The 24,672-nt window shown below is 47.2% G+C and overlaps 1 protein-coding gene across 1 annotated transcript; it reads left to right on the top strand.

Moving 5' to 3' along the window:
- Nucleotides 1-2,869: 2,869 nt before the first annotated feature.
- Nucleotides 2,870-17,015, top strand: rnf125 (ring finger protein 125, E3 ubiquitin protein ligase). The gene is made up of 6 exons (XM_080195016.1): nt 2,870-3,037; nt 7,560-7,713; nt 10,314-10,426; nt 12,898-13,015; nt 14,716-14,823; nt 16,595-17,015. Exons 1-6 carry the CDS (start codon nt 2,898-2,900, stop codon nt 16,673-16,675), a joined length of 714 nt encoding a protein of 237 aa, XP_080051142.1. The 5' UTR covers nt 2,870-2,897; the 3' UTR covers nt 16,676-17,015.
- Nucleotides 17,016-24,672: the final 7,657 nt, after the last annotated feature.

Below are 24,672 nucleotides of genomic sequence, written 5' to 3'. Positions count from 1 at the left end.
ACACATTCCTTGAATATCTGCCACCTTCCTTCGGTAGTTTTCCCTAAGAACGCCTCCTTCCAGTTTATTTGTCCAAGTAACTTCCTGACTTCTTCGTATCTCCCCTTACCCCAGACAAACACCTTCCTAGCCTGCCTGATCCTATCTCGTTCCAATGCAATTGTGAAGGAGGTAGAATTATGGTCACCATTTCCAAGATGCTCTCCTACCGAAAGATCCATCACCTGCCCTGGTTCATTCGCCAGTACCAGGTCAAGTACAGCCTCTCCCCTCGTAGGCTTATCCACATACTGTGTCAGGAAACCTTCCTGAACACACCTAACAAACTCCTCCCCATCCAAACCCCTTACCCTAGGGATATTCCAGTCGATGTTTGGGAAATTGAAGTCTCCCATCACGACAACTCTGTTATTAAAACATCTCTCCAGAATCTGTTTCCCTATTTGCACTTCAACTTCCCTGTCACTATTGGGCGGCCTATAGAATACACCCAGCAAAGTTTTCGACCCTTTGCTGTTTGTAACTTCTACCCACAGAGATTCTGTAGACAGTCCCTCCACAACATCCTCTTTCTCTGCAGCCATGACACTGTCCCTGATCAACAGTGCCACTCCACCACCCCTTCTGCCACCCTCCCTGTCCTTCCTGAAGCACCTGAAGCCTGGCACCTGAAGTACCCAGTCCTGTCCCCGAGACATCCAAGTCTCCGTAATGGCCACTACATCACAATCCCAAACAGCAATCCACGCCCTAAGCTCATCTACCTTATTCACTACACTCCTTGCATTAAAATATATACACTTCAGCCCCTCAGTCTGGGCATTTCCCATCTCCACCGCCTGTCTAACCTCCCTCCCATACTGCCTGCGGTCCTCCCCTACCTGGGAGCGAACCTCCTCCGTCCCAGTCTCCCCATCACAGTTCCCTCCCCCCATCCTTTCTAGTTTAAAGTCCCCCCGGTAGCCTTAGCCAGTCTTCCCGCCAAGATATTAGTCCCCCTGGTATTTAAGTGCCACCCGTCCTTACTATACAGGTCCCACCTACCCCCAAAGAGGTCCCAGTGATCTAGGAACCGAAATCCCTGCCCTCTACACCAGTCCCTCAGCCACGCATTCACCCTCCACCTCATTTCATTTCTTCCCTCATTCTCCCGTGGCACAGGCAGCAATCCTGAGATTACTACCTTCGCTTTTCTCTTCCTCAGCTGCCTACCCAGTTCCCTATAGTCCCTTTTCACGAGTGCCTCCCTCTTCTTGCCTACGTCAGTAGTACCTATATGTACTACAACCTCTGGTTCCTCACCCTCTCCTTTCAGGATGTCTGGGACCCGCCCAGAGACATCCCGAATCCCAGCCCCAGGGAGACAAACCACCATCCTCGACTCACGTCTACGTCCACAAAAACGCCTGTCTGCCCCCCTCACTGTGGAGTCCCCTATTAAAACTACCTTTCTGCTCTCTTTTTTGATTTTTTGGCTCACTGGCTCAGCTCCAGAGACCTGGCCATCGCTTCCTCCCTCAGATGAGCTGTCCCCCCCAGTAGTACTCAGGCCGGAGTACTTATTTTGAAGGGGGACATCCACCGGTGTGCTCTCCATCACCCGTGTTTTCCCCTTCCTAATAGTTACCCAAGTGCCCTCATCCCGTTGCCCTGGTGTGACTACCTGCTGGTAGCTCCTATCTATAACCTCCTCACTCTCCCGAATGAGCCGAAGGTCCTCGAGCTGCATTTGCAGCTCCTTAACCTGGTTTCGTAGGGCCTGCAGCTCCACACACCGAGCACAGGTGTGGATGTCTGGCAGGCCAGGAGCCTCCAAGACTTCCCACATGTTGCATTGGCAGCAACATACAGGTCTCACACTCATACTTACCCCTTATAGCAACCCAAAGTAAAAAAAAAACTTATAACTTACCTTATGTGGAGGCTTTGGAGAGGGTGCAGAGGAGGTTTACCAGGATGTTGCCTGGTATGGAGGGGAGGTCCTATGAGGAGAGGCTGAGGGATTTGGGGTTGTTTTCGCTGGAAAGAAGGCGGCTAAGAGGGGATCTTATTGAAACATATAAGATGATTAGAGGTTTAGATAGGGTGGGCAGTGATAGCCTTTTTCCTCTGATGGAGAAATCTAGCACGAGGGGGCATGGCTTTAAATTAAGGGGTGGTAGTTATAGGACGGATGTCAGGGGTAGGTTCTTTACCCAGAGGGTGGTGAGGGATTGGAATGCCCTGCCTGCTGCAGTTGTAAATGCGCCTAGTTTGGGGGCGTTTAAGAGATCCGTGGATAGGTTTATGGACGAGAAGGGACTGGTTTAGGTTAGTGGGTCATTGTTTTTGTAACTGGTCGGCGCAACATCGTGGGCCGAAGGGCCTGTTCTGCGCTGTAATGTTCTATGTTCTATTATCTCTTGGCCCTGTGAGCCAAAGCCCTGACAGCACACACAAAAACAAAAGCAGTCTTACCAGCTCTCTGACAGAGCCCCTCTCTCTCTCTCTCTTTTTTAGGTTAGGGCAGGGGGGAGGGCTGGGATACTCTACCTGTGTAGAGTATCGGGAATCCCCTCCGGTCTAATTTATAGTAGGGTGAAAGAAAAACTTGACCCGAGTGCCCTCGCGACTACTTCCAGGGTCAAACCGGGGTCAAACTTAAATCAAGCAAAAAAAAACCCCTCACTAAACTCACTAAACAAAGTTAGTTTTTAAAAGAAGGAAAAAGTCGCTGTACTCAGACTAGCTAAAAAAAATGTTCTGGGAAATCCCCAATTCAACAAGTGAAATAAGAGCCACGGGAGAAAGAGAGCTGCATTTCGGTTTCACTCTGACTCAAGGTTGAGCAAATGCTCAACCTTTGCCCCTGGCTCCACGCAGCTCCTCCTTGAATCGCTGCTGGGGTTTTACTCGGGATGGGCTCAGCTCAGCACAACCTCCAGAGTGAACCTGTCCTGCAGATGGAGCATATTAACTGCGAGGAGGTGCTGGATTTTGAGTGTCCCATCTGTTTCCAACCGCTGGAGACACCGATCAGAACCCAATGTGGGCATGTGTAAGTAACCAGCAGAAATGAATCTATCGGGGAGTGGGGGGGGTGGGTCGAAAGTTTCTATGGATTCCCCTAGTTCTTGGGTGGGGGACTGGGGGACGAGAGATAGTCTGCGTGGAGACTTGATAGAGGAAGTCTTCGAAATCCTGAGGGGAAGGGAGGGGAGGAGGGTCGGTGGGGGCGTATGGACAGGATAGACGGGGAGAATGAAGGCAAAATACTGTGGGTGCTGGAATCCGAAACAAAAACTGAAAATGCTGGGGAAGCTCAGCAGGTCTGACAGCATCTGTGGAGAGAGAGAGAATAGAACCCAGTTCTGTCTACATGCAAATAAAGTCAGTGTTTTCACATCCTAATGGATATATTTTTAAAATTTGCAATTCCTTTCTTCAAGTTTAAAAACCTTTTCTTCAAGGGGAATTTCACAGTAACTCCATTGCAATGTTCCTGTAAGCCTTACTTGTGACTCATAGGTAGACTTTAAACTTTTAAGTTACAATGTAAGGGTGGCGCGGTGACATGGTGGTTAGCACTGCTGCTTCACAGCGCCAGGGACCTGGGTTCGATTCCCGGTTTGGGCCACTGTCTGTGTGGAGTTTGCATGTTCTCCCTGTGTCTGCATGGGTTTCCTCCGGGTGCTCCGGTTTCCTCCCACAATCCGAGGATGTGCCGGTTAGGTGAATTGGACATGCTAAATTGACCCTTACTGTGAGGGGGCCCTACGTAGGTTCAATGCTTGGGGTTATAGGGATAGGGCCTGGGTGGGACTGTGGTTAACGTAGACCCAATGGGTCGAATGGCTTCCTTCTGTACTGTAGGATCCTCGGATTCTATGAACTCAATGTGTAGAGTGGACTGGGCAGACCTGAATCTTGCTTGCTCCAAAGTCCAATTTTACATTGCATCCAATTCCTGGTCCCTACTAGAGAGACAAACAAGATCCAAGCTGACAAGATAAAACATCGCGCCCTCTAGCTTATAGAATCATAAAATCTGCAGTGCAGAAGGAGGCCATTTGGCCCATCGAGTCTGCGCCCAGGTCCCATCTCTGTAACCCAATGTATTTACCCTGCTAATTCCCCTGACACTAAGGGGCAATTTGCCACAGCCAATCAACTTAACTCGCACATCTTTGGAGTGTGGGGGGAAACTGGAGCACCTGGAGGAAACCCACGCAGACACAGGGAGAATGTGCAAACTCCACACAGACAGTGACCCGAGCCAGGAATTGAACCCAGGTCCCTGGCACTATGAGGCAGCAATGCTAACCACTGTGCCACCGTGCCACTCTGGGCTTGATCTGATGCCTTGGGTGGAATTTTATAGCCTCTCATGTCCCAAAACTGTAAATCCCCCCCCAGGGTTAATGGACCTTCCCATTGTCTGCCCCGTGCCCACTCAGATTCCTGTGGCGGACAGGTCTGTAAAACCTGGTCTTGATCTTAGCTGAAAGGACAGGGATGGAGTATATTTTAATTGATAAAACATCACAATATTTATATTTTTCAGACTGTATTTTGTTTTTTTTTAGAATTGGTGCTTATTTGAACTGGAACAGTGGAGTCAGAATTCTAATGCGACTGTTTTTTCAGTCGTAAGACAGGAGTAAAGAATACAATTTAACAGTGGCTGGCCCGGGGGAGATGGTGGCATAAATGGTAATCTGACTGGGCTAGTAATCCAGAGATGGATCCGGGTTCAAATCCCACAGTGGTGGCTGGTAGAACTTGGATTTGAGTCGGGAAATTTGAAAAGCTGGTTTTAGTATTGGTGACCACGCAGTTACCGTGGATCTGACTCGGCAAGGAAATCTGCCACCCCTACCTGATCTGGCCTGCATGGGACTTCAGATCCACAATCTGGCTGACTCATCGGCGCTGTGAAATGGCCCAACGCGTCATTCAGTTCAAGGGCGATAAATGGTGTCCTTGCCAAGAAGGCTGACATCACGTGAAAGAATTTGTTTTAAAAGCCTGCTGGGTTAAGGGGCAGTACTGCCCCTTCTGTTGGTGCTCTTAGTGCTGACCCAACTCTTCCTTGGTCATAGAGCTTTACTATGTCTGTGCTGGCCATCATGGACCGATCTATTCTCATCCAATTTTCCAGCACTGGGTCCGTATGCTAGGGTGTTTCAAACATTCATCTAAATAAATATTGCGAGCCTCTACCACCTTTTCAGGCAGTGAGTTCCAGGTTCCTACCACCCTCTGGGTGGAAAGGTTTTTTCTTAAATCTCCTGCCCCTTACCTTAAATCCACGCCTGCCCTGGTCTCTACTAAGGGGAAGACTTTCTTCCAATCTACCCTTTGTGATGTCAGTGTATCTTTAAGAAAGTTTCTTTAAAAATATGACTTTTGCAGCTCACAACTTCAGCGATGTCATTATTGCTGCCAGGCTGGCTATGATGAGTCCTTTTATTGCTACTTAAGTGGTTTTAATGGGCGGCACGGTAGCACAGAGGTTAGCACTGCTGCTTCACAGCTCCAGGGACCTGAGTTCGATTCCTGACTCGGGTCACTGCCTGTGTGGAGTTTGCACATTCTCCTCGTGTCTGTGTGGGTTTCCTCCGGGTGCTCCGGTTTCCTCCCACAGTCCAAAGATGTGCGGGTTAGGTTGATTGGCCATGCTAAGAAATTACCCCTTAGTGTCCAGGGATGTGTAGGTTAGAGGGGATTAGTGGGGATAATATGTAGGGATATGGGGGTAGGGCCTGATGTTTGGTGCAGACTTGATGGGTCGAAGGGCCTCTTTCTGCACTGTAGGGCTCTATGTTCTAGAAATGGGGTTGTTTATGTTTACTCTGGGATTAGTTTTACGATCCTGCATTGTTAGGAGGACAGTCATGTATGTTCCTGGAGAGATTTTTTTTTCATTTCCAGTTTGGAACTGCAGGTTTGAGTTTTAGTTTTAGAAGGGGCAGCAAGCTAAAAAAGAGGTGTTTTCCCTCTCTCCCTGTTTTTCTCTTGTGGAAATTCTCTTCTTTTCCTGAAGGGTAAAAATCTGCTGTTGCTGGGGGGTGGCTGGACCAGAGTCTCTCTGGTGTTTTGGGAAGCTGCCTTGCCTTCAAACTGTTTTGAGTCTCAAGAGCATTTGACTGCAGAATTCAACTAATGGCCTCAATCCCATTATCACGTGAGCAGTAGACTTTGCTGCATTGAACCTGTTGAAAGGGTTGTTTATGGAGATTGGGACAGCTTCTATATATTTGTTAAAGGTTATACATTATAGCAGTTTTTTTTGTTTCTTATTTGTAATTGATAAAAGTTCTTGCTAATTTTCTTATTATACATGTTAACTATATTCTTAAATTAAATTTGTTTGATAAAAGCTCCCCAGTGGGTCATTAGAATCACACCTGTAGTGAAACACCTCGAGCTTATCCTAGCCAAATTCAAGCTATAAAACTCATGATTCAGACAGGCTCCATAAAACACTTTGGAGTTTCTGACCTGAACCATAACATCTATCTATGTCCACCATAATACTGTAAACCCTCAATCAGATCCCCACTCAGCCTTCTCAGCTGTGAGGGCAACAGCTCCAACTGAACCACTCAAGTTGACGCTTTTCGCACTGAATCATATGATGGAGTTATCCAAAGTGGCAAAATATGCAGTGTTGACAGGAGCAAAAAAATCTTTTGATACAGCAAGTGGGTCGGATCTGGAATGTGCTGCCTGAGAATGTGACAATGGCAATGTCATAGTGTTATTGTCACTGGACGAGTAATTGGGACTTCTTTATTCTCTTTCATTAAAGTATATTTGGAAAATACCTTCCATTAAGATGTTGGAATTCCTACCCTTACCACACTGTGGGTGTACCTACACCTGACGGACTGCAGCAGTTCAAGAAAATGGTTCACCACCACCTTCTTGGGGCAGTAGCTTGGTGGTATTGTCAGTGGACTAGAAATCCAGAGACTCAGAGAAATCTGCCATCCTCACCCGTTCTGGCCGACATGTGACTCCAGACCCACAGCAGTATGATTGACTTTCGACTGCCCTCTGAAACAGCCGAGCGAGACACGCAGTTCAAAGGCAACTGGTTATGGGTTAGTGACACCCACATCCCATGGGAAAAAGGCCGGTTCCATTGAGGCGTTCGAGAGGGAACTGAATTGTGAACCGAAAATTTGGCGCTTGCATGTTCTCCCCACGTCTGCATGGGCTTCCTCAGCGTGCTCCGGTTTCCTCTCGCAGTCCAAAGATGTGCATTGGCCACGCTAAATTGACCCTTAGTGTCCCAATTCTGTAGATTAGGTAGATAAGGGTTACGGGGATTGGGTGGGGTGAGGGTGTGTGGGACTGGGTGGGATTGTGTTCAATGCAGGCTCGATGGGCCGAATGGCCTCCTTCTGCTCTGTAGGATTCTACGATCCGATGTGCACTCTATCAAAAACCTTCACAATTGTGAAGATCTCACCTCCTTCCCCCCGCTGCCACCCCACCCCACCCCTCCCTGCCCAGCCTTCCCTTCCACGGAGCCCTGGCTTCATTGCGTCTGTGTAACTTTTCCCTTTCAGCTTCTGCCAAGAATGCCACGTGAGAAACTTCCACGCAAATGATGGAAAATGTCCGCAATGTCGGAACCACACGTCTTACACTGAGCAACGTGCATTGGACATTCAGGGGCAGATGATGACCAAGCAGGCAAACTGCAGAGGTTGTGACACTCAGGTTAGTCAGTGCAGGCCAGCCGCTTGGTAACTTGACCACTTTTGTTGTGCTCCTTTGCAGAGGTTCATCGCATCTCCACATATGGAATTTGAACTAAAGTCGAAGTGATTTCCCACATTTGAGATGGGATTTTCCAATTACCACCACCCCCCCACCACTCCCCACCTCCCCCCCTCCCTCCGCCCCTCGCCCCTCACCTTAGGCTGTAAATTCCTGCCCAAGGTCAACGAACCCTTTGTTAGTCCGTCGATTTCTTGATCCTGCAGTGGGTGGGGATGGGAAAATTTAGGCCTCAGTCTGAGAAGCTGAAATATATACAAGGACTAGGGTGGCACGGTGGTTAGCACTGCTGCCTCACACTGCTGCCTTCTCTGATCAGAACTTTCCACACACCTGATGAAGGAACAGCATTTCCGAAAGCTTGTGGGTTTACTATCAAATGAACTGGTATCAAATAAACAGGCTGAGCGAGTGGGCGAGGACCTGGCAGATGGAGTATAACGTTAGCAAATGTGAGGTTATCCACTTTGGTAGAAATAATAGTAGGAGGGATTACTATTTAAAGGGCGAAAAGCTGCAGCATGCTACGGTGCAGAGGGACCTGGGGGTCCTTGTGCACGAATCGCAAAAACCCAGTCTGCAGGTGCAGCAGGTGATCAAGAAGGCGAATGGAATGTTGGCCTTTATAGTGAGGGGGATAGAATATAAAAGCAGGGAGGTCTTGCTGCAACTGTACAGGGCACTGGTGAGGCTGCAGCTGGAGTACTGTGTGCAGTTTTGGTCGCCGCATTTGCGAAAGGATATTTTGGCCCTGGAGGGAGTGCAGAGGAGGGTCACCAGGCTGATACTGGAGATGAGGGGGTTAGCTTATGAAGAGAGATTGAATAGATTGGGTCTGTACCCGTTGGAGTTTAGAAGGCTGAGGGGGGATCTTATAGAGGCTTATAAGATAATGAAGGGGCTGGATAGGGTAGAGGTAGAGAGATTCTTCCCGTTCAGAAAGGATAGCAGAACTAGAGGGCCCAGCCTCAAAATAAGAGGGAGGGCGGGGTCGGTGCAGTTTAGAACAGAGTTGAGGAGGAACTTCTTCACTCAAAGGGTGGTGAATCTCTGGAATTCTCTGCCCGTTGAAGTGGTGGAGGCTGCCTCACTAAATATATTTAAGTCACGGGTAGATAGGTTTCTGATAGACAAGGGAATTAAGGGTTATGGGGAGAAAGCGGGAAAGTGGAACTGATCCACTTCAGATCAGCCATGATCATATTGAATGGTGGGGCAGGCTCGAAGGGCTAGATGGCCTACTCCTGCTCCTATTTCTTATGTTCTTATGGTTGGATTTTAACCTGTTGTTGTGAGACTTCTTATGGTGGCCTCACAGCATCAGGGATCTTTCAGGGCTTGGGTGAGTGTCGGTGTGAGGTTTGCATATTCTCCCCATGTCTGCGTGGGTTTCCTCCGGGTGCTCCAGTTTCCACTCACAGTCCAAAGATGTGCAGGTTAGGTGGGTTGGCCGTGCTAAATTGACCCTTAGTGTCCAAAGATGTATAGATTAGGTGAATTGGCCTTGAAACTTCTTTTGAAAGACACATGCTTTCAGGTAATGCTTTGGGAAATCGCAATGTTGATATTTTAGGATGTTAAGGGGAGCAGACGAAGTAGATAGAGAGAAATGTTTTCTCGATTAGAGCCGGAGCTTTCAAAGGAAAATTAGGAAACATTTGGATACAAAAAGGGTGGTAGAAGTTTGGAACCCTCTTTTGCAAATGGCAATGTGTGCTATTCATGTTAATTTTAGATTTGAAATTAGAACTAGAGTATCCCAGGACTGATACAACACAGCAGGGGGCCATTCAGCCCATCCTGTCCATGCTGACCCAAAGACAGTCAGGTGCCCTTTCCAACCCCACCTTCCTGCTCCCAGCCCACTGCCCTGTGGTTTGCAGCACTGAAGGTGCAGATCCAGGTATCTTTTAGAAGAGTTTACAGTCTCTGTCTCCAACACCAACTTGGGCAGTGAATTCCAGACACCCACCACCCTCTGTATACAAACGTTTGTCCTTTTGTCCCCTCGCATCTTTCCGCCACTTAGCTTGAATCTATGACCCTGGTTTTTGAATTCTCTGTCAAGGAAAACAGGCTCCTCCTGTTTACCATCTCCCTACCCCTCACAATATTGTATACCTCAATCGTGTCACCCCCCCTCCTCTCCCCCAGGAGGCCTTAGATGCCAACACACCACCTCAACCAACACCAGCCTCGTACAGGTAAGCTTCTAACCTGCCAGGAGAACAAAGACAATTTCAAATAGAAAGGTCTGCTGTTGGACGTGATTCCACGATTGGGCAGCACTTGCTGATCAATGCTGAGTGTGCTAATAGCCACAAGGCTATCATTTCAAGGAAAGCAACAGTATAATCCTATTTATTGTGCATTTGCTTTGACTGATAGATTTTTGTTATATTAAGGGCGGTGAGCAAAGATAAGGGGATTTGATATGAGGTCTCAGATCAGCCATGAAGTCACTGAATGGCGGGAGAGACTTGAGGGGTAAAGATGTCCTCCTATTCCTGTGTATAACGGAAGTTTTGGGTCTTATTCAGGTATGCTTGATTGACATGAGGGCGCACACACAAACCTGCTCAAAGTACCTGGAGGAGTATGGCCCAGCCTTAGATGCCCATACACCACCTCAACCAACACCTGCCTCGTACAGGTAAGCATCTAACCTGCCAGGAGAACAAAGGCAATTTCAAATAGAAAGGTCTGCTGTTAGATGTGATTCTGAGATTGGGCAGCACTTGCTGAACAATGCTGAATGTGCTAATAGCCACATTAACAACCACTTTCAGAGCATCAATTGTGCTCTTAATGTGGCTGATTAACACTCACTAGAAGCGACACACAGTCATTCACAGGAATTGAATTGACTTAAATTGAATTGAATTGATTTATTATTGTCACGTGTATTGGAATACAGAGGAAAATATTATGCAAACAAAAAGGATATGTTCAAGTCTTTTGTAAATTACCCAGGAGCTTTGGAAACCCAATGCCACATTGCTTTCTCCATGGCAACACCTCAGCCAATCAGAGTTGGCTTACTGACCAATCAGGAGTCTTTGAGAAAAGGCTCACTAGGAGTCTTTTCTCTATAATATAAATTGCTGCCTTTGAAATTTGGCATTCTTGCATTTGTCCTGATGAGTGCAAGACCAAAAGCTTCAGCAACCTATCTCTCTTCTCAGCAATATTTATAATTCCACAAGTATGACACTATCTGATATATTAGCCTGGACACTCTGATGGTTCAGTGTGATACATCCCCAGAGAATCCTGAATGGATGGATGGATGGATGGGTACAATGGTAAACCAGGAGCTGCTTTTCCATGTCATCCCCACTCCTTGGCCAGGATCTTCCACTAGTCCTCTTCCCCCTACCACCACCACCCCCCCAACACCTCCCCTACCCCCCCCCCACAACCCCCCGCCCCCCCCCAAACGGGTTTTCTGGTGATAGAAGCAGCTCTCCATTGGCTGGTGATGGAATCTTCCAGTCCCACCAAAGGCAATGGCCATTTGAATTGTTCATTCACCCTCCAGCTGGGGAACTGCCACAGGGGTGGGTGGGAGAGGGGCATTGCCTTTGTCGGGGCAGAAAGCTGCCCCACAGTGCCAGGGATCTGGGTTCAATTCCGGCGTTGGCTCACTGTCTTTGTAGAGTTTGCAAGTTCTCCCCATGTCTGCGTGGGTCTCCTCCAGGTGCTCCGGTTTCCTCCCGCAGTCCAAAGAGGTGCGGGTTAGGTGGATTGGCCATGCTAAGATTGACAATAGTGTCGAGGGACTAGCAGGGTAAATATGAGGGGTTATGGGAATAAGGCCTGGGTGGTATTGTGATTGGTGCAGACTCGATGGGCTGAATGGCCTTCTTCTGCACTGTCAGGATTCTATGGTCTAACATTAGCTGAGTTTCTGGATTAATAGTCCAGTGATTATACTCTAGGCCATCATTTATGCAAATGAAATCCCATGCGTCTGTGAAGCTAATTTAGTGCCTGTAAACAGAGCCTCTTAGTTCTGCAACATTTCATTAGGTATTCAATCAGTGGAGAAAATAGCCTTCATGTAATGTGTCACTGTTTTGCAAGTGGTTCATTGGATTATATACATGGTTAATTAAAAACCTCTGATACATCTGATTTGATTTATTATTGTTACATGCATTAGCATACAGTGAAAAGTATTGTTTCTTGCGTGCTATACAGACAAAGCATACCGTTCATAGAGAAGGAAAGGAGAGGGTGCAGAATGTAGTGTTACAGTCATAGCTAGGGTGTAGAGAAAGATCAACTTAATGCGAGGTAGGTCCTTTCAAAAGTCTGACAGCAACAGGGAAGAAGCTGTTCTTGAGTCATTTGGTACATGACCTCAAACTTCTGTATCTTTTTCCCAACGGAAGAAGATGGAAGAGAGAATGTCTGGGGTGCGTGGGGTCCTTAATTATGCTGGCTGCTTTTCTGAGGCAGTGGGAAGTGTAGACGGAGTCAATGGATAAGACGCTGGTTTGAATGATGGTCTGGGCTTCGTTCACAACCCTTGTCGTTCCTTGCGGTCTTGGACAGAGCAGGAACTATACCAAGCTGTGATACAACCAGAAAGAATGCTTTCTATGGTGCATTGGTAAAAGCTGGTGAGAGTCATACAATTAACGTAGTGATGTTTCAATGGTTCTGTTTCTCTCTTTGCTCCCTATTTGATAATTCCATAGAACATAGAACACGACAGCACAAACAGGCCCTTCGGCCCACAAGTTGCGCTGATCACATCCATACCTACCAGGCCATAGAACTATTTGTAACTCCCAATCCCATTAAATCCCATGTACTCATCCAGAAGTCTTTTAAAAGACCCCAGCGAGTTCGCCTCTACCACCACCGACGGCAGCCGATTCCACTCACTCACCACCCTCTGAGTGGAAAACTTACCCCTGACATCTCCTCTGTACCTGCTCCCCAGCACCTTAAATCTGTGTCCTCTCGTAGCGACAATTCCAGCCCTGGGAAATAGCCTCCGAGAATCCACCCCTATCTATTCCTCTCAACATCTTATAAACTGCGGACATGTTTCTTGCTGTTCTTTTATCATTCAGAAACAATATAACTTAGCAATGCTTTCTATTTTATAAGCACCGTCGAGACAACTGGATGGACATTTACCTGTCCATTCTGCCAAGACACCAACTATGATGTGGAAGGACTGATAACACACTGCAATACACATCACTCTCTTGACAATCGGCGGGTGGTAGGTGCTTTAATATTGCTTCTTCTTAGTCTTTCTCATGGTTGCGCAATGATAACACTTGGAGGGTGTGAGTGCCATATTGAAAATCGGTAGATGGTCTCTGATGGCTCCGTGTGTTTATCTGACATTCAAACCTGGAGGTCCCGCGGTCCTTTGCTGCGTCAGTCCATGATGTGGAGATGCCGGCGTTGGATTGGGGTAAAACAGAAAGAAATCTCACAACACCAGCTTAAAGTCCAAATGAATAAGTTTGTTGGACTTTAAGCTGGTGTTGTGAGATCTCTTTCTGTGTCAGTCCATGTCAGCAAGGGTGACAATTGGTCTCAGTCCCTCTGGGTTGAGAAAAGAGAGACCCCCGAGACAAAAACTTTGCATTGGGGCGGGGGGGGGTGGTGGCATAACGGCATTGTCACTGGAATGGTAATCCAGAGACGTAATGGTCTGGGGACCCGGGCTCGAATCCCACCACCGCAAATGGTGCAATTTGAATCCGAAGGAAAGCTGGAATTGACCACGAAACCATTACTGATTGTGGTAAAAATGTTTCCGATTTACTTATGTCCTTTAGGGAAGGAAATCTGCCATCCTTACCCTGTCAGGCCTACGTGTGACTCCAGACCCCCAGCAATGTGGTTAACTCAGGTGACGTTGGTGCCACAGTGCCAGGGACCCGGGTTCAATTCCAGCCTCGGGTCACTATCGGTGTGGTGTTTGCACATCGTCCTGAGTCTGCGTGAGTTTCTCCCGAGTGCTCTGGTTTCCTCCCACAGAACAAAGGTGTGCGTTTTAGGTTGGTTGGCCGTGCTAAATTGACCCTTAGTGTCGGGGGATTAGGAGAATAAATATATGGGGTGATGGGAATAGGGCCTGGGTGGGATTGTGGTTGGTGCACACTCGATGGGCCGGATGGCCTCCTTCTGCACTGTAGGGATTCTATTCTGAAATGCCGTCCGGCAAGTCACTCAGTTTATGGGCAATTATGGCTGAGCTATAGATGCTGTGGCATCCTTATCCCGTGTAACAATAAACATAAGAATTTGTATAGCACCTTTTATGATCTCAGCACATGCAGATGCTCTACACAACGAATGAGCTCCAACCAGAGCTCTGACTGACGCGTTGTCCAGTCACTGGCTCTATTCTCTTTCTCCAGATGCCGAGATTTTCTGAATCTGTTTTTCCAGTGTTGATTGGCAGATGGATATTAACCAGGGATAGCTCTCCCATTCTCCTTTAAACGTATACCGTGGGATTTTATTATCTCACCGGAGGAGGCCATAGTTTAACATCGGCTCCAAACGACAGCCGCTCTGACACTGCAGCACTCCCTCCGTTCTGCACTGGAGCATCAGGCTTGATTTTTGAGCTCAAGGCGTGGAATGGGAGTCAAAACCGCTTTGTTCTGACTCAAAGATGAGAGCAATATCAATGTCTCTTTTAATAGATGTCAGGGGTAAGTTTTTAACTCAGAGGGGGTGTGGAATCGGCTGCTGGCAGTGGTGTTGGAGGCAGATTCAATAGGATCCTTTAAGAGACTTTTGGATAAGTACATGGAACTTAGTAAGATAGAGGGTTATAGGTAAGCCTACTAGGCAGTGACATGTTCGGCGCAACTTGTGGGTCAAGGGGCCTATTTTGTGCTGTAGTTTTTCTATGTTTCTAATATTTCCAACATAAAATTTTGGATTCTTGACTTGCAGGTCTGTCCCATCTGTGCATCGATGCCGTGGGGAGATCCCAATTATTACAGCAGAAACTTCCTGACACACCTTTCCCGGCGACACCAGTTTGACTACGAACAGTTTGTGGTGAGTGTCATTTTGTACCCTGTTTGATTTGATTTATTATTATCACCTGTACTGGTATACAGTGAAAAATATTGTTTCTTGCGCACTATACAAAGCATATCGTTCCTAGAGAAGGAAACGAGAGAGTGCAGAATGTAATGTTACAGTCGTAGCTAGGGTGTAGAGAAAGATCAACTTAATGTGAGGTAGATCCATTCTAAAGTCTGACAGCAGCAGGGAAGAAGCTGTTCTTGAGTTGGTTGGTACGTGACTTCAGACATTTTTCCTGACGGAAGAAGGTGGAAGAGAGAATGTCTGGGGTGCGTGAGATCCTTGATTACGCTGGCTGCTTTGCTGAGGCAGCTCGAAGTGTAGACAGAGTCAATGGGAGGCTGGTTTGTGTGATGGATTGGGCTTCGTTCACGACCCCTTGTAGTTCCTTGCGGTCTTTGGAGAACAGGAGCCCATACCAAGCTGTGCTACAACCAGAAAGAATGTTTACTATGGCGCATCTGTGAAAGTTGGTGAGAGCTGTAGCTATAGGATTCACCAAAATGTTTTGTTATTACTTATTCAGTTTTGGCATGTGGCATTGCTGCCAACTTTCATTGCCCATCCCTGATTGCCCCTTGAGAAGGTGATGGTGAGACACCTTCTTGAACTGCTACATTCTGTGAGGTGTAGGTACATCCACATTGATGTCAGGGAGGGAACGCCAGGATTTTGTCCCAGCGACAGTAAAGGAACAGCCGATTATATTTCCAAGTCAGGATGGTGAGTGGCTTGGAGGGGAACTTGCAGGTCGTGGTGTTCCTACGTATCTGCTGCCTTTGTCCTTCCAGGTGTTCGAGGTCACAGATTTTGGAGATACTGTTGGAGCCATGTTGGGGAGTCTTGACGTGCTCTGGGGCTTGATGTGATAGCTCTGAATAGTCTAACCCACCTGCATCAAATATTTTTCCTGTGGAACGGTTTCATCCAGCCCACCCCACAGTGTGTTTTTAACATGCTGTAATCCTTTGCCATAGTCCTTGATGCGCGAGTCTTGCATATACTGGTGTTGCAGTCATCAATCTTCTGTTTGTGAATGGGAGCTGGGGTTAGCACCAGAGTTAGCAAGACAATGGAAAGTAACTTCAACCAGCCTTCATTCGTAGGATATGGGCGTCGCTGGCTGGCCAGCATTTATTGCCCATCTCTAGTTGCCCGAGGGCAGTTGAGAGTCAACCACATTGCTGTGGCTTTGGAGTCACATGTAGGCCAGACCAGGTTAGGATGGCAGATTTCCTTCCCTGAAGAACATTAGTGAACTAGTTGGGTTTTTCTGACTACTCAGAGGGTGGTGAGTGAGTGGAATCGGCTGCCGTCGGTGGTGGTGGAGGCGAACTCACTGGGGTGTTTTAAGAGACTTCTGGATGAGTACATGGGATTTAATGGGATTGAGGGTTATAGATAGGCCTGGTAGGTAGGGATGTGATCAGCGCAACTTGTGGGCCGAAGGGCCTGTTCGTGCTGTAGTGTTCTATGTTCTAATTGACAATGGGTCATCAGTAGATCCTTACTTCCAGATTTTTTATTGAATTCAAATTCCACCATCTGCCGTGATGGGATTCGAACCCGGGTCCCCTGTGCATTAGCCAAGTTTCTGGATCTAGCGATAATTCCACTCGGCCACCGCCTCCCCAACTAACCTTTGCGTCGTTCAGCAGCAGTTGGCGCCAAAAGATCAGGATGGTGGAGAAATGGGTAACTCTTAACCTTCAAAAATGGTTCTTCTCTCTCCTCATTTCAGGATTTCAGTCAAGATGAAGAACTGATGTTGCAGAACACGATTTTCAACTCATTTCAGGATTTTCCTCAGATCCCATTTTAACAAACATTTCCAGCAGCCAATCAGCCGCTCCAGAAAGAAATGAAATCGTGCATTTCCACATCAGCCTTTTACTTTCAAAGTCAATTTGCAGCCATGGCATCTCATCTAAAACCCTACTTAAAACCGCTTTGGATTATTGTTTGGAACAGGGGGCGGAATCTCCTGGTCCTTCCCACCAATGGGACCTTTCAACCCGTTAAAACACCTTACACATCGGCGGGACTGGAAGATCTCCTCCAATGCTGGAAAACGGTGGGGGGGGGGAGGTGGTGGGGGAAATCCCACCCAGTGTTTCCTTCAGCTTGTTGTGAGGAAAGTCGACAATCCCAAAGCAATAATTCCTCCAATCAACAAATCTATTGAAGCATCTAGTTTTATGAATTTTAGTTGTGCATTCAATTGTAAATCTTCACTTCCATGTTATTAACCAAAGCATTATGAGACTTTTTTAATTCATTCATGGGACATGGGCATCGCTGGCTGGGCATTTTTGCCCATCCCTAATTGCCCCTCAACTGAGTATCTCACTTCGCCATTTCAGAGGGTAGGTTCGAGTCAACCACATTGCTGTGGGTCACACGTAGGCCAGACTGGGTAAGGATGGCAGATTTCCCTTCCTAAAGGGGTATTATTGAACCAGATAGGTTCAAATTTATTTGTTAAATTTAAATTGCACCATTTGCCACGGTGGGTTTGAACTCATATCCCAGGACCGTTAACCTGGGCTGGGGAATTACGAGTACAATGGCATTACTGATACACCATTGTAACTTAATGCACTTAGCAACTCTTCTGTCCCTTTTTTGTTTCTTTCTGGTCTGTTAACTATTCTGTTAGAACATAGAACATTACAGCACAGCACAGGCTCTTCGGCCCTCAATGTTGTGCCGAGCTATGTCCAATCCCAAGATCAAGCTATCCCACTGCCTGTTGTACACTGCTGGCAGGATTTTCCAGCTCTTCCCAACAGTGGAATCTTCCAATCCAGCCAAAGGTGACCCCCTGAGGCGGGTTACCCAGCGGCAGGGCCGGGGAGACACACAAGATGCTGTAGACATCAATGGGACTGGAAGTTTCTGTCTCCACCACGCCAGGGAGCTCTGGAAAATCCTGCCCTCCGTCTCCCAGAACATTCTTTACACGTGTTATCCTCTCATCTGTCCCGACACAGTCTTTACATCTGGTGACATCCAATTGGCCCTTTGACCTGTGCTCATAACCAATAATCATCTTTGTTCCTGAATTATGCATACACACCAGAATCGACCAATCAAACCTTTTCCCTTGCTGTAACTCTCTAAATACCTCTGTTATTGGAAGGTTGGAACAAGAGCACGCCATGCATTCACTCCCTCTGTACTCGTCAATTAGATCATTGCTGATCTGTTTGTAGTCTCAAATCCCCATAACCTTTGACTCTCTTGTCAATCAAAAACCTGGTTCACTCAGCCTTGAATAAGTTCAACAACCCATCCTCCACGGCTTTCTGCGAAAGACAATTCCACAAGCTAATGAGGAAAAACATTCTTCCCATTCTCATCGTAAAAGTGAGATATCCATTACTGTTTAAACTATTTCCCTTAGTTCCAGTCTCTTCCACAAGAGGAAACATCCTATCATTCTCTTTCTCTCTTTCTCCCTCTGTCTCTTTCACACTTCCCCCCCTCTCTCTTTTCCCCTCTCTTTTTTTCTTTATTGTTTGCCCTCTTTCTCTCTTTCTCCCTCCATCCCTTTCACATGTTCCCTCCCTCTTTACCCTTCTTTCTCTATCTTTCTTTCTTTCCCCCCTTCTCATTTCCCTTTCTTTCTCTTTTTCTTTTCTCCTCTGTCACTCTTTCCTGCTCTCTGTCCCTCCCGTTTTTTCTCTCTCTCTCTCTTTCCTTTTCCTTCTCTCCTTCCCCATTTCCCCTCTCACTCTCATTCTCCTCCCTTGCTGCAGCTGGGAATGCAGTGAAAACTCCAGTTAAACCCGTGACCAGGATTTCCACTACACATCCGAGAATATTAAAAAAATCTTGGCAAGACTGGAGCAGCTTTGAAGAAATTGCAAGTGAAAGTCCCCTGAAACTTTCCCCTTGACTTTGCACTTTGATATTGGGGATTATCTTGTGGCTTTCCTCTGATTCTCTTGAATGTTTGAATATTATGTTTTGCACTGTGAAACTAGAACTATATACAGAGCTCAAAGTGTACACAAGAACTTCCTATCCAGCGATTGTTAAACATTTCCAAAGAGAATTTTGGAAGTATCTGTTTTTTATGATCTATTTTGTTTGCATTTCAAGACAATAATTTGCACAATAAAGAAAAAATGAACTTTAACCTGAAATGTTTTTTCAAATCTCACTGCTATTTATCATGGGTTTATTGCAGTTAACCTTTGTCAGGCTTCAGAGAATGATTAGAAACTGCACTTACAGGGAAATATCGAAACATGGAAATTAGAGCAGGAGGAGGCCATTTGGCCCTTCGAGCCTGCTCCACCGTTCATTTTGATCATATTCAATATTCTGATTTCCCCCTCCTTATAATTCTTTAGCCCCAAGAGCTATGTCTAACTCCTTCTTAAAATCACACAATGTTTTGGCCTCAACTACGCTCTGTGGGAGTGAGTTCCACACATTCACTACCCTGTGGGTGAAGAAATTCCTCCTCACCTCAGTTCGAAAAGGTTTACCCCTTATCCTCAAACTGAGTCCTAGTTCTGGACTCCCTCCCACAATTGGGAACATTCTTTCCGAATCGACCCTGTTAGAATCTTATAAGTTTCTATGGGATCCCCTCTCAGTCTCCTTAACTGATGCGGAGATGCCAGAGTTAGGCTGGGGTGGGCACAGTAAGAAGTCTCACAACACCAGGTTAAAGTCCAACAGGTTTATTTGGAAGCGCGAGCTTTCAGAGCACTGTCCCTTCATCAAGTGAGCAGAGAGTTGGGTTTCACAAATATGACACGTATAGGCACAAACTCAATTACAAGATAATGGTTGGAATGCGAGTCTTTACAGGTACAGACAGTGCGAGTGGAGAGTGGGATAATCACATGTTAAAGAGGTGTGAATTGTCTTAAGCCAGGACAGTTCGTAGGATTTTGCAAGCCCAGGTTAAACGGAGTGAGTTACATGCAGTGTGACATGAACCCAAGATCCCGGTTGAGGCTGTCCTCATGTGTGCGGAACTTGGCTATCAGTTTCTGCTCGGCGATTCTGTGTTGTTGTGTATCTTGAAGGCCGTCTCGGAGAATGCTTACCCGAAGATCGAAGGCTGAATGCCTGTGACTGCTGAGGTGTTCCCGACAGGAAGGGAACACACCTGCCTGGTGATCACATAAGAACATAAGAAATAGGAGCAGGAGTAGGCCATCTAGCCCTTTGAGCCTGCCCTGCCATTCAATAAGATCATTGCTGATCTGAAGTGGATCAGTTCCACTTTCCCGCTTTCTCCCCATAACCCTTAATTCCCTTGCCTACCAAAAACCTATCTACCCGTGTCTTAAATATATTTAGCGAGGTAGCCTCCACCATTTCAACGGGCAGAGAATTCCAGAGATTCACCGCCCTTTGAGTGAAGAAGTTCCTCCTCAACTCCGTTCTAAACTGCACCCCCCCCCTTATCTTGAGGCTGTGCCCTCTAGTCCTGCTGTCCTTTCTGAGTGGGAAGAATCTCTCTACCTCTACCTTCTCCATCCCCTTCATCATCTTATACATTTCTATAAGATCCCCCCTCATCCTTCTAAACTCCAACGAGTATAAGCCCAGTCTATTCAGCCTATCTTCATAGTTCAACCCCCTCAACTCCGGTATCAGTCTAGTGAACTTCTTCTGCACTCCCTCCAAGGCCAAAATATCCTTGCGCAAGTACGGCAACCAAAACTGCACACAGTACTCCAGCTGCGGCCTCAACAGTGCCCTGTACAGTTGCAGCAAGACCTCCCTGCTTTTATATTCAATCCCCCTCGCTATGAAGGCCAGCATCCCATTTGCCTTCTTGATCATCTGCTGCACCTGCAGGCTGGGTTTTTGCGACTCATGCACAAGGGCCCTCAGGTCCCTCTGCACCGTAGCATGCTGCAGCTTTTTGCTCTTTAAATAGTAATCCCTCCTACTATTATTCCTGCCAAAGTGGATAACCTCACACTTGCTAACATTGTGCTCCATCTGCCAGGTCCTCGCCCACTCGCTCAGCCTATCTAGATCCTTCTGCAGGCTTTCCACACCCTCCGCACAATTTGCTTTTCCACTTATCTTTGTGTCATCAGCAAATTTCAACACCCTACACTCAGCTCCCTCCTCCAGGTCATCTATATAAATGGTAAATAGCTGAGGCCCCAGCACCGATCCCTGGGGCACTCCACTAGTCACCAATCGCCAATCCGAATAGCACCCATTGATACCTACTCTCTGCCTCCTATTAGACAGCCAATCCTTTATCCACGCTAACACCCTGCCCCCAACTCCATGCCCCCTGACCTTTGCAACCTTTTGTGCGGCACCTTATCAGACGCCTTCTGAAAATCGAGAAACACCACATCCACCGGTTCCCCTCCATCCACCGCACTGGTCACATCCTCATAGAATTCCAATAAATTCATCAGACACGACTTCCCCTTAACATATCCAAATTGTCGAGCAGTATCCATTGATTCATTGTCGTAGTGTCTGCATGGTCTCGCCGATGTACCATGCCTTGGGACAACCCTTCTTGCAGTGTATCAGGTAGACAACATTAGCGGAATTTCATGAGTAGGTACCGTGTACCTGTGGATGGTGTTCTCACGTGAGATGAAGGCACCTATGTCAATGATCTGGCATGTTTTGCAGAGGTTGCTGTGGCAGGGTTGTGTGGTGGTGTGGTCACTGTTCTCCTGAAGGCTGGGTAGTTTGCTGCAGGCAATGAGTCTGTTTGAGGTTATGCATTTATTTGAAGGCAAGTAGTGGGGGTGTAGGGATGGCCTTGGCGAGATGTTCGTTTTCATGGACTGTCTGTACCTGTAAAGACTGATTACCTGTACAGACTCGCATTCCAACCATTATCTTGTAATTGTGTCTTTGTCTATATATGCCCTGTTTGTAAAACCTACCTCTCCACTCACCTGATGAAGGGGCAGCGCTCCGAGAGCTCCTGATTCCAAATAAACCTGTTGGACTTTAACCTGGAGTTGTGAGACTTCTTACGGTGCCTGCCCCAGTCCAACACCGGCACCTCCACATCGTACATTAGCATCTCATGTATTCCCATTCTCACTGGAATTAAGGGTGAGATCTTCTAGTCACTACTCAATGGTTTTCTCAGCTTGCTGTTCACTGGTGGGGATCTTCTGGTCCTGCTGCTGTTGATGGAAATTCACATTGAAGTTATCCCACGTTGCCAGGAAGCCCATGGCGTGTGCTATGTAGGTGGCAGGACAAGAGAATCCTGCCGACACAACCAGTCGAGAATCCCAACCTACATTTCCCCCCTTTCAAATTAAGTTCCCCACTGAGGAGAAATTAGAAGGTTCACTTTTACAACTGTGTACCAATGGCCAGTACCCAATGAGGTTCACTTCTCCCATTACTTTAAGGTGACTAGATTAGACTCTACTTTGACCTTGCTGGGGGCCACTCATAGCTTACTTCACACCATGTGCCATAAGGACAAACTGTGCTGGACACAGGAGGCAAGTGAAGGGGTGGGAGTGGGTGGGAGTGTCCGGGGAAGGAGGAGAGCACTGGAGAGGCAGCAAGGCAATGCGAGCGCGTGGTGGAGGGAAGGCATTCTCATGTTGGGTCTGGAAGCACTTTGGCTGGTTGGGGAGGGGGTTTCTGGGCAGGGATGGTGGGAGAGAGAGGGAGATGGCCCGAGAGGGCGGGGCCGATGCTGTCGGCAAGAGGGTCCAGAGGACTGAATTGGGTGTTGTGGCTGACAGAGGGGAGGGTCAGTGAGAGTGGGAGGGAGTGGGATGCAATAGGGTGGTGGGTCCACAGTGATAGTTGGGTAAGTGACGGTTTCACTGGGGATGTGATGGAAGTAGGCTACACGGCTGGCTCAGGTAACAAGAGGGCCTGGCTCAGGGTGGGCATGGAGAGGGTAGCAGATATTGGTTTGGTGATGGGGGAAGGGGACGATGGGTGGGGGAGTGGGATAGAGTCCAGGATAATGGGGGAGAATTAAGGGTCACACTCTCCATTCCATATCAGAAGCCAGATATAGGGCTCTGCATTGGCTTGGTGGCTATCCAATGGGGGCAAACTTGTAAAGAATATATTCATTCCATTTATTGCTTGAATTCAATCACAGATGTACTGAGGCCTAGATGGTGCAGGCTTCAGGCAACCTAGCCTTTCTATTGGCTCTCATCCAACGCCCATCACACATAGGCGCAGGACCATGAGGAACAATGTCTAAGCAGCAAGAGGCAGCAGGACCTCAAGATCACAGAACAGTACAGCACAGGAACAGGCCCTTCGGCCCAGGATGTTGTGCCGAACATGACGTCACATTAAACTGATCCTTCCTTTGTGCCCGTGGTCCATATCCCTCTATTCCTTGCATATCCATGTGCTTATCTAAATGCCCCTTAAACACCTCTATCGTACCTGCCTCCACCACCAGCCACCAGCCACCTAACACTCTCTGCGTTAGAACCTTGCCCCTCACATCTCCTCTGAAATTTCCCTCTCTCATCTTGAGTGCGTGTCCCCTAATTTTAGGCATTTCAACACTGGGAAAAAGGTTCTGTCAACTCTACCCCTAATTTTGTAGACTTCTATCAGGACCCTGAACAGCGCTGTTATACAGAGGGACCTTTGAGTCCTAGTCCAAACCTCCCTGAAAATGGCCACACAAGTAAATGGGGTGGTGGGGAGGTGTATGATGACACAGTGGTTAGCACCGCTGCCTCACAGCACCAAGGACCCAGGTTCGACACAATTAATGATGTTGCCACTGTTTTTATTACTTAATAATTAATATTTAATAACGCAATTAATTATGTTGCTACTGTTTTTATTGCTAATCGAATTCCTGAAGTCATGTAAACTGATAAGAAAAAGGTACAACTATTGAATTGATTCTTTATGTAAGGGTGGACTTGAGGAAGAATAAGCAATTCGTAACGATGGCTCTCTGAACTCAAGTTTTTGCCAATGCTGCATGCAGTGTTTTGTAAATAAATACAAGTTATTTACATAAGAACAGAACATAAGAAATAGGAGCAGGAGTAGGCCATCTAGCCCTTCGAGTCTGCCCCGTCATTCAATAAGATCATGGCTGATCTGACGTGGCTCAGTTCCACTTTCCCGCCCTCTCCCCATAACCCTTAATCCCCTTGCCTATCAAAAACCTATCTACCCGCGTCTTAAATATATTTAGTGAGGCAGCCTCCACCACTTCAACGGGCAGAGAATTCCAGAGGTTCACCACCCTTTGAGTGAAGAAGTTCCTCCTCAACTCCGTTCTAAACCGCCCCCCCCCTTTATCTTGAGGCTGTGCCCCCTAGTCCTACTGTCCTTTCTGAGTGGGAAGAGCCTCTCCACCTCTATCCTATCCACCCCGTTCATCATTTTGTTGGAACGAATTTTGTTGAGTCTTTCTACCACAGTCAAGAAGCAGGAAAAATTTCCACTTCAACACTGCCGCCTTTAAGGATCTGTGGACTTGCACACCCAGATCCCTCTGTGTGTCTATACTCCTGAGGGTTCTGCCATTTATTGTATAGCTTCACCCCCCCCCCAACCCCTACATTAGATCAACCAAAATGCATCACTTCACATTTATCTGGATTAAATTCCATCTGCCATTTCTCCGTCCAATTTTCCAGCCTATCTACATCCTGCTGTGATCTCTGATAATGGTCATCACTATCCACAGCTCCAGCAATCTTTGTGTCGTCCGCAAACTTACTGATCAGACCAGCTACATCTTCTTTCAAATCATTGATATGTATCACAAACAGCAGAGGTCCCAGTACAGAGCCCTGCGGAACAGCACTGGTCACAGACTTCCAATCAGAAAAAGAA

Source organism: Carcharhinus amblyrhynchos, chromosome 8 (genome assembly GCF_965287045.1).
Source record: "Carcharhinus amblyrhynchos chromosome 8, sCarAmb.v2.hapA, whole genome shotgun sequence".
In the NCBI taxonomy this organism is placed as follows: domain Eukaryota; kingdom Metazoa; phylum Chordata; class Chondrichthyes; order Carcharhiniformes; family Carcharhinidae; genus Carcharhinus; species Carcharhinus amblyrhynchos.
The sequence above is the reverse complement of the archived record's forward strand: the minus strand, read 5'-3'. Positions and strand labels throughout refer to the sequence as shown.

What these genes read in the sequence shown, in the direction of transcription:
- rnf125 (XM_080195016.1), top strand. Translation starts at nt 2,898, where the DNA reads ATGGGCTCAGCTCAGCACAACCTCCAGAGTGAACCTGTCCTGCAGATG. An exon ending in AGAACCCAATGTGGGCATGT is followed by an intron (nt 3,038 to 7,559) that starts GTAAGTAACCAG and finishes TTTCCCTTTCAG; the next exon opens with CTTCTGCCAAGAATGCCACG. An exon ending in CTCTTGACAATCGGCGGGTG is followed by an intron (nt 13,016 to 14,715) that starts GTAGGTGCTTTA and finishes CTTGACTTGCAG; the next exon opens with GTCTGTCCCATCTGTGCATC.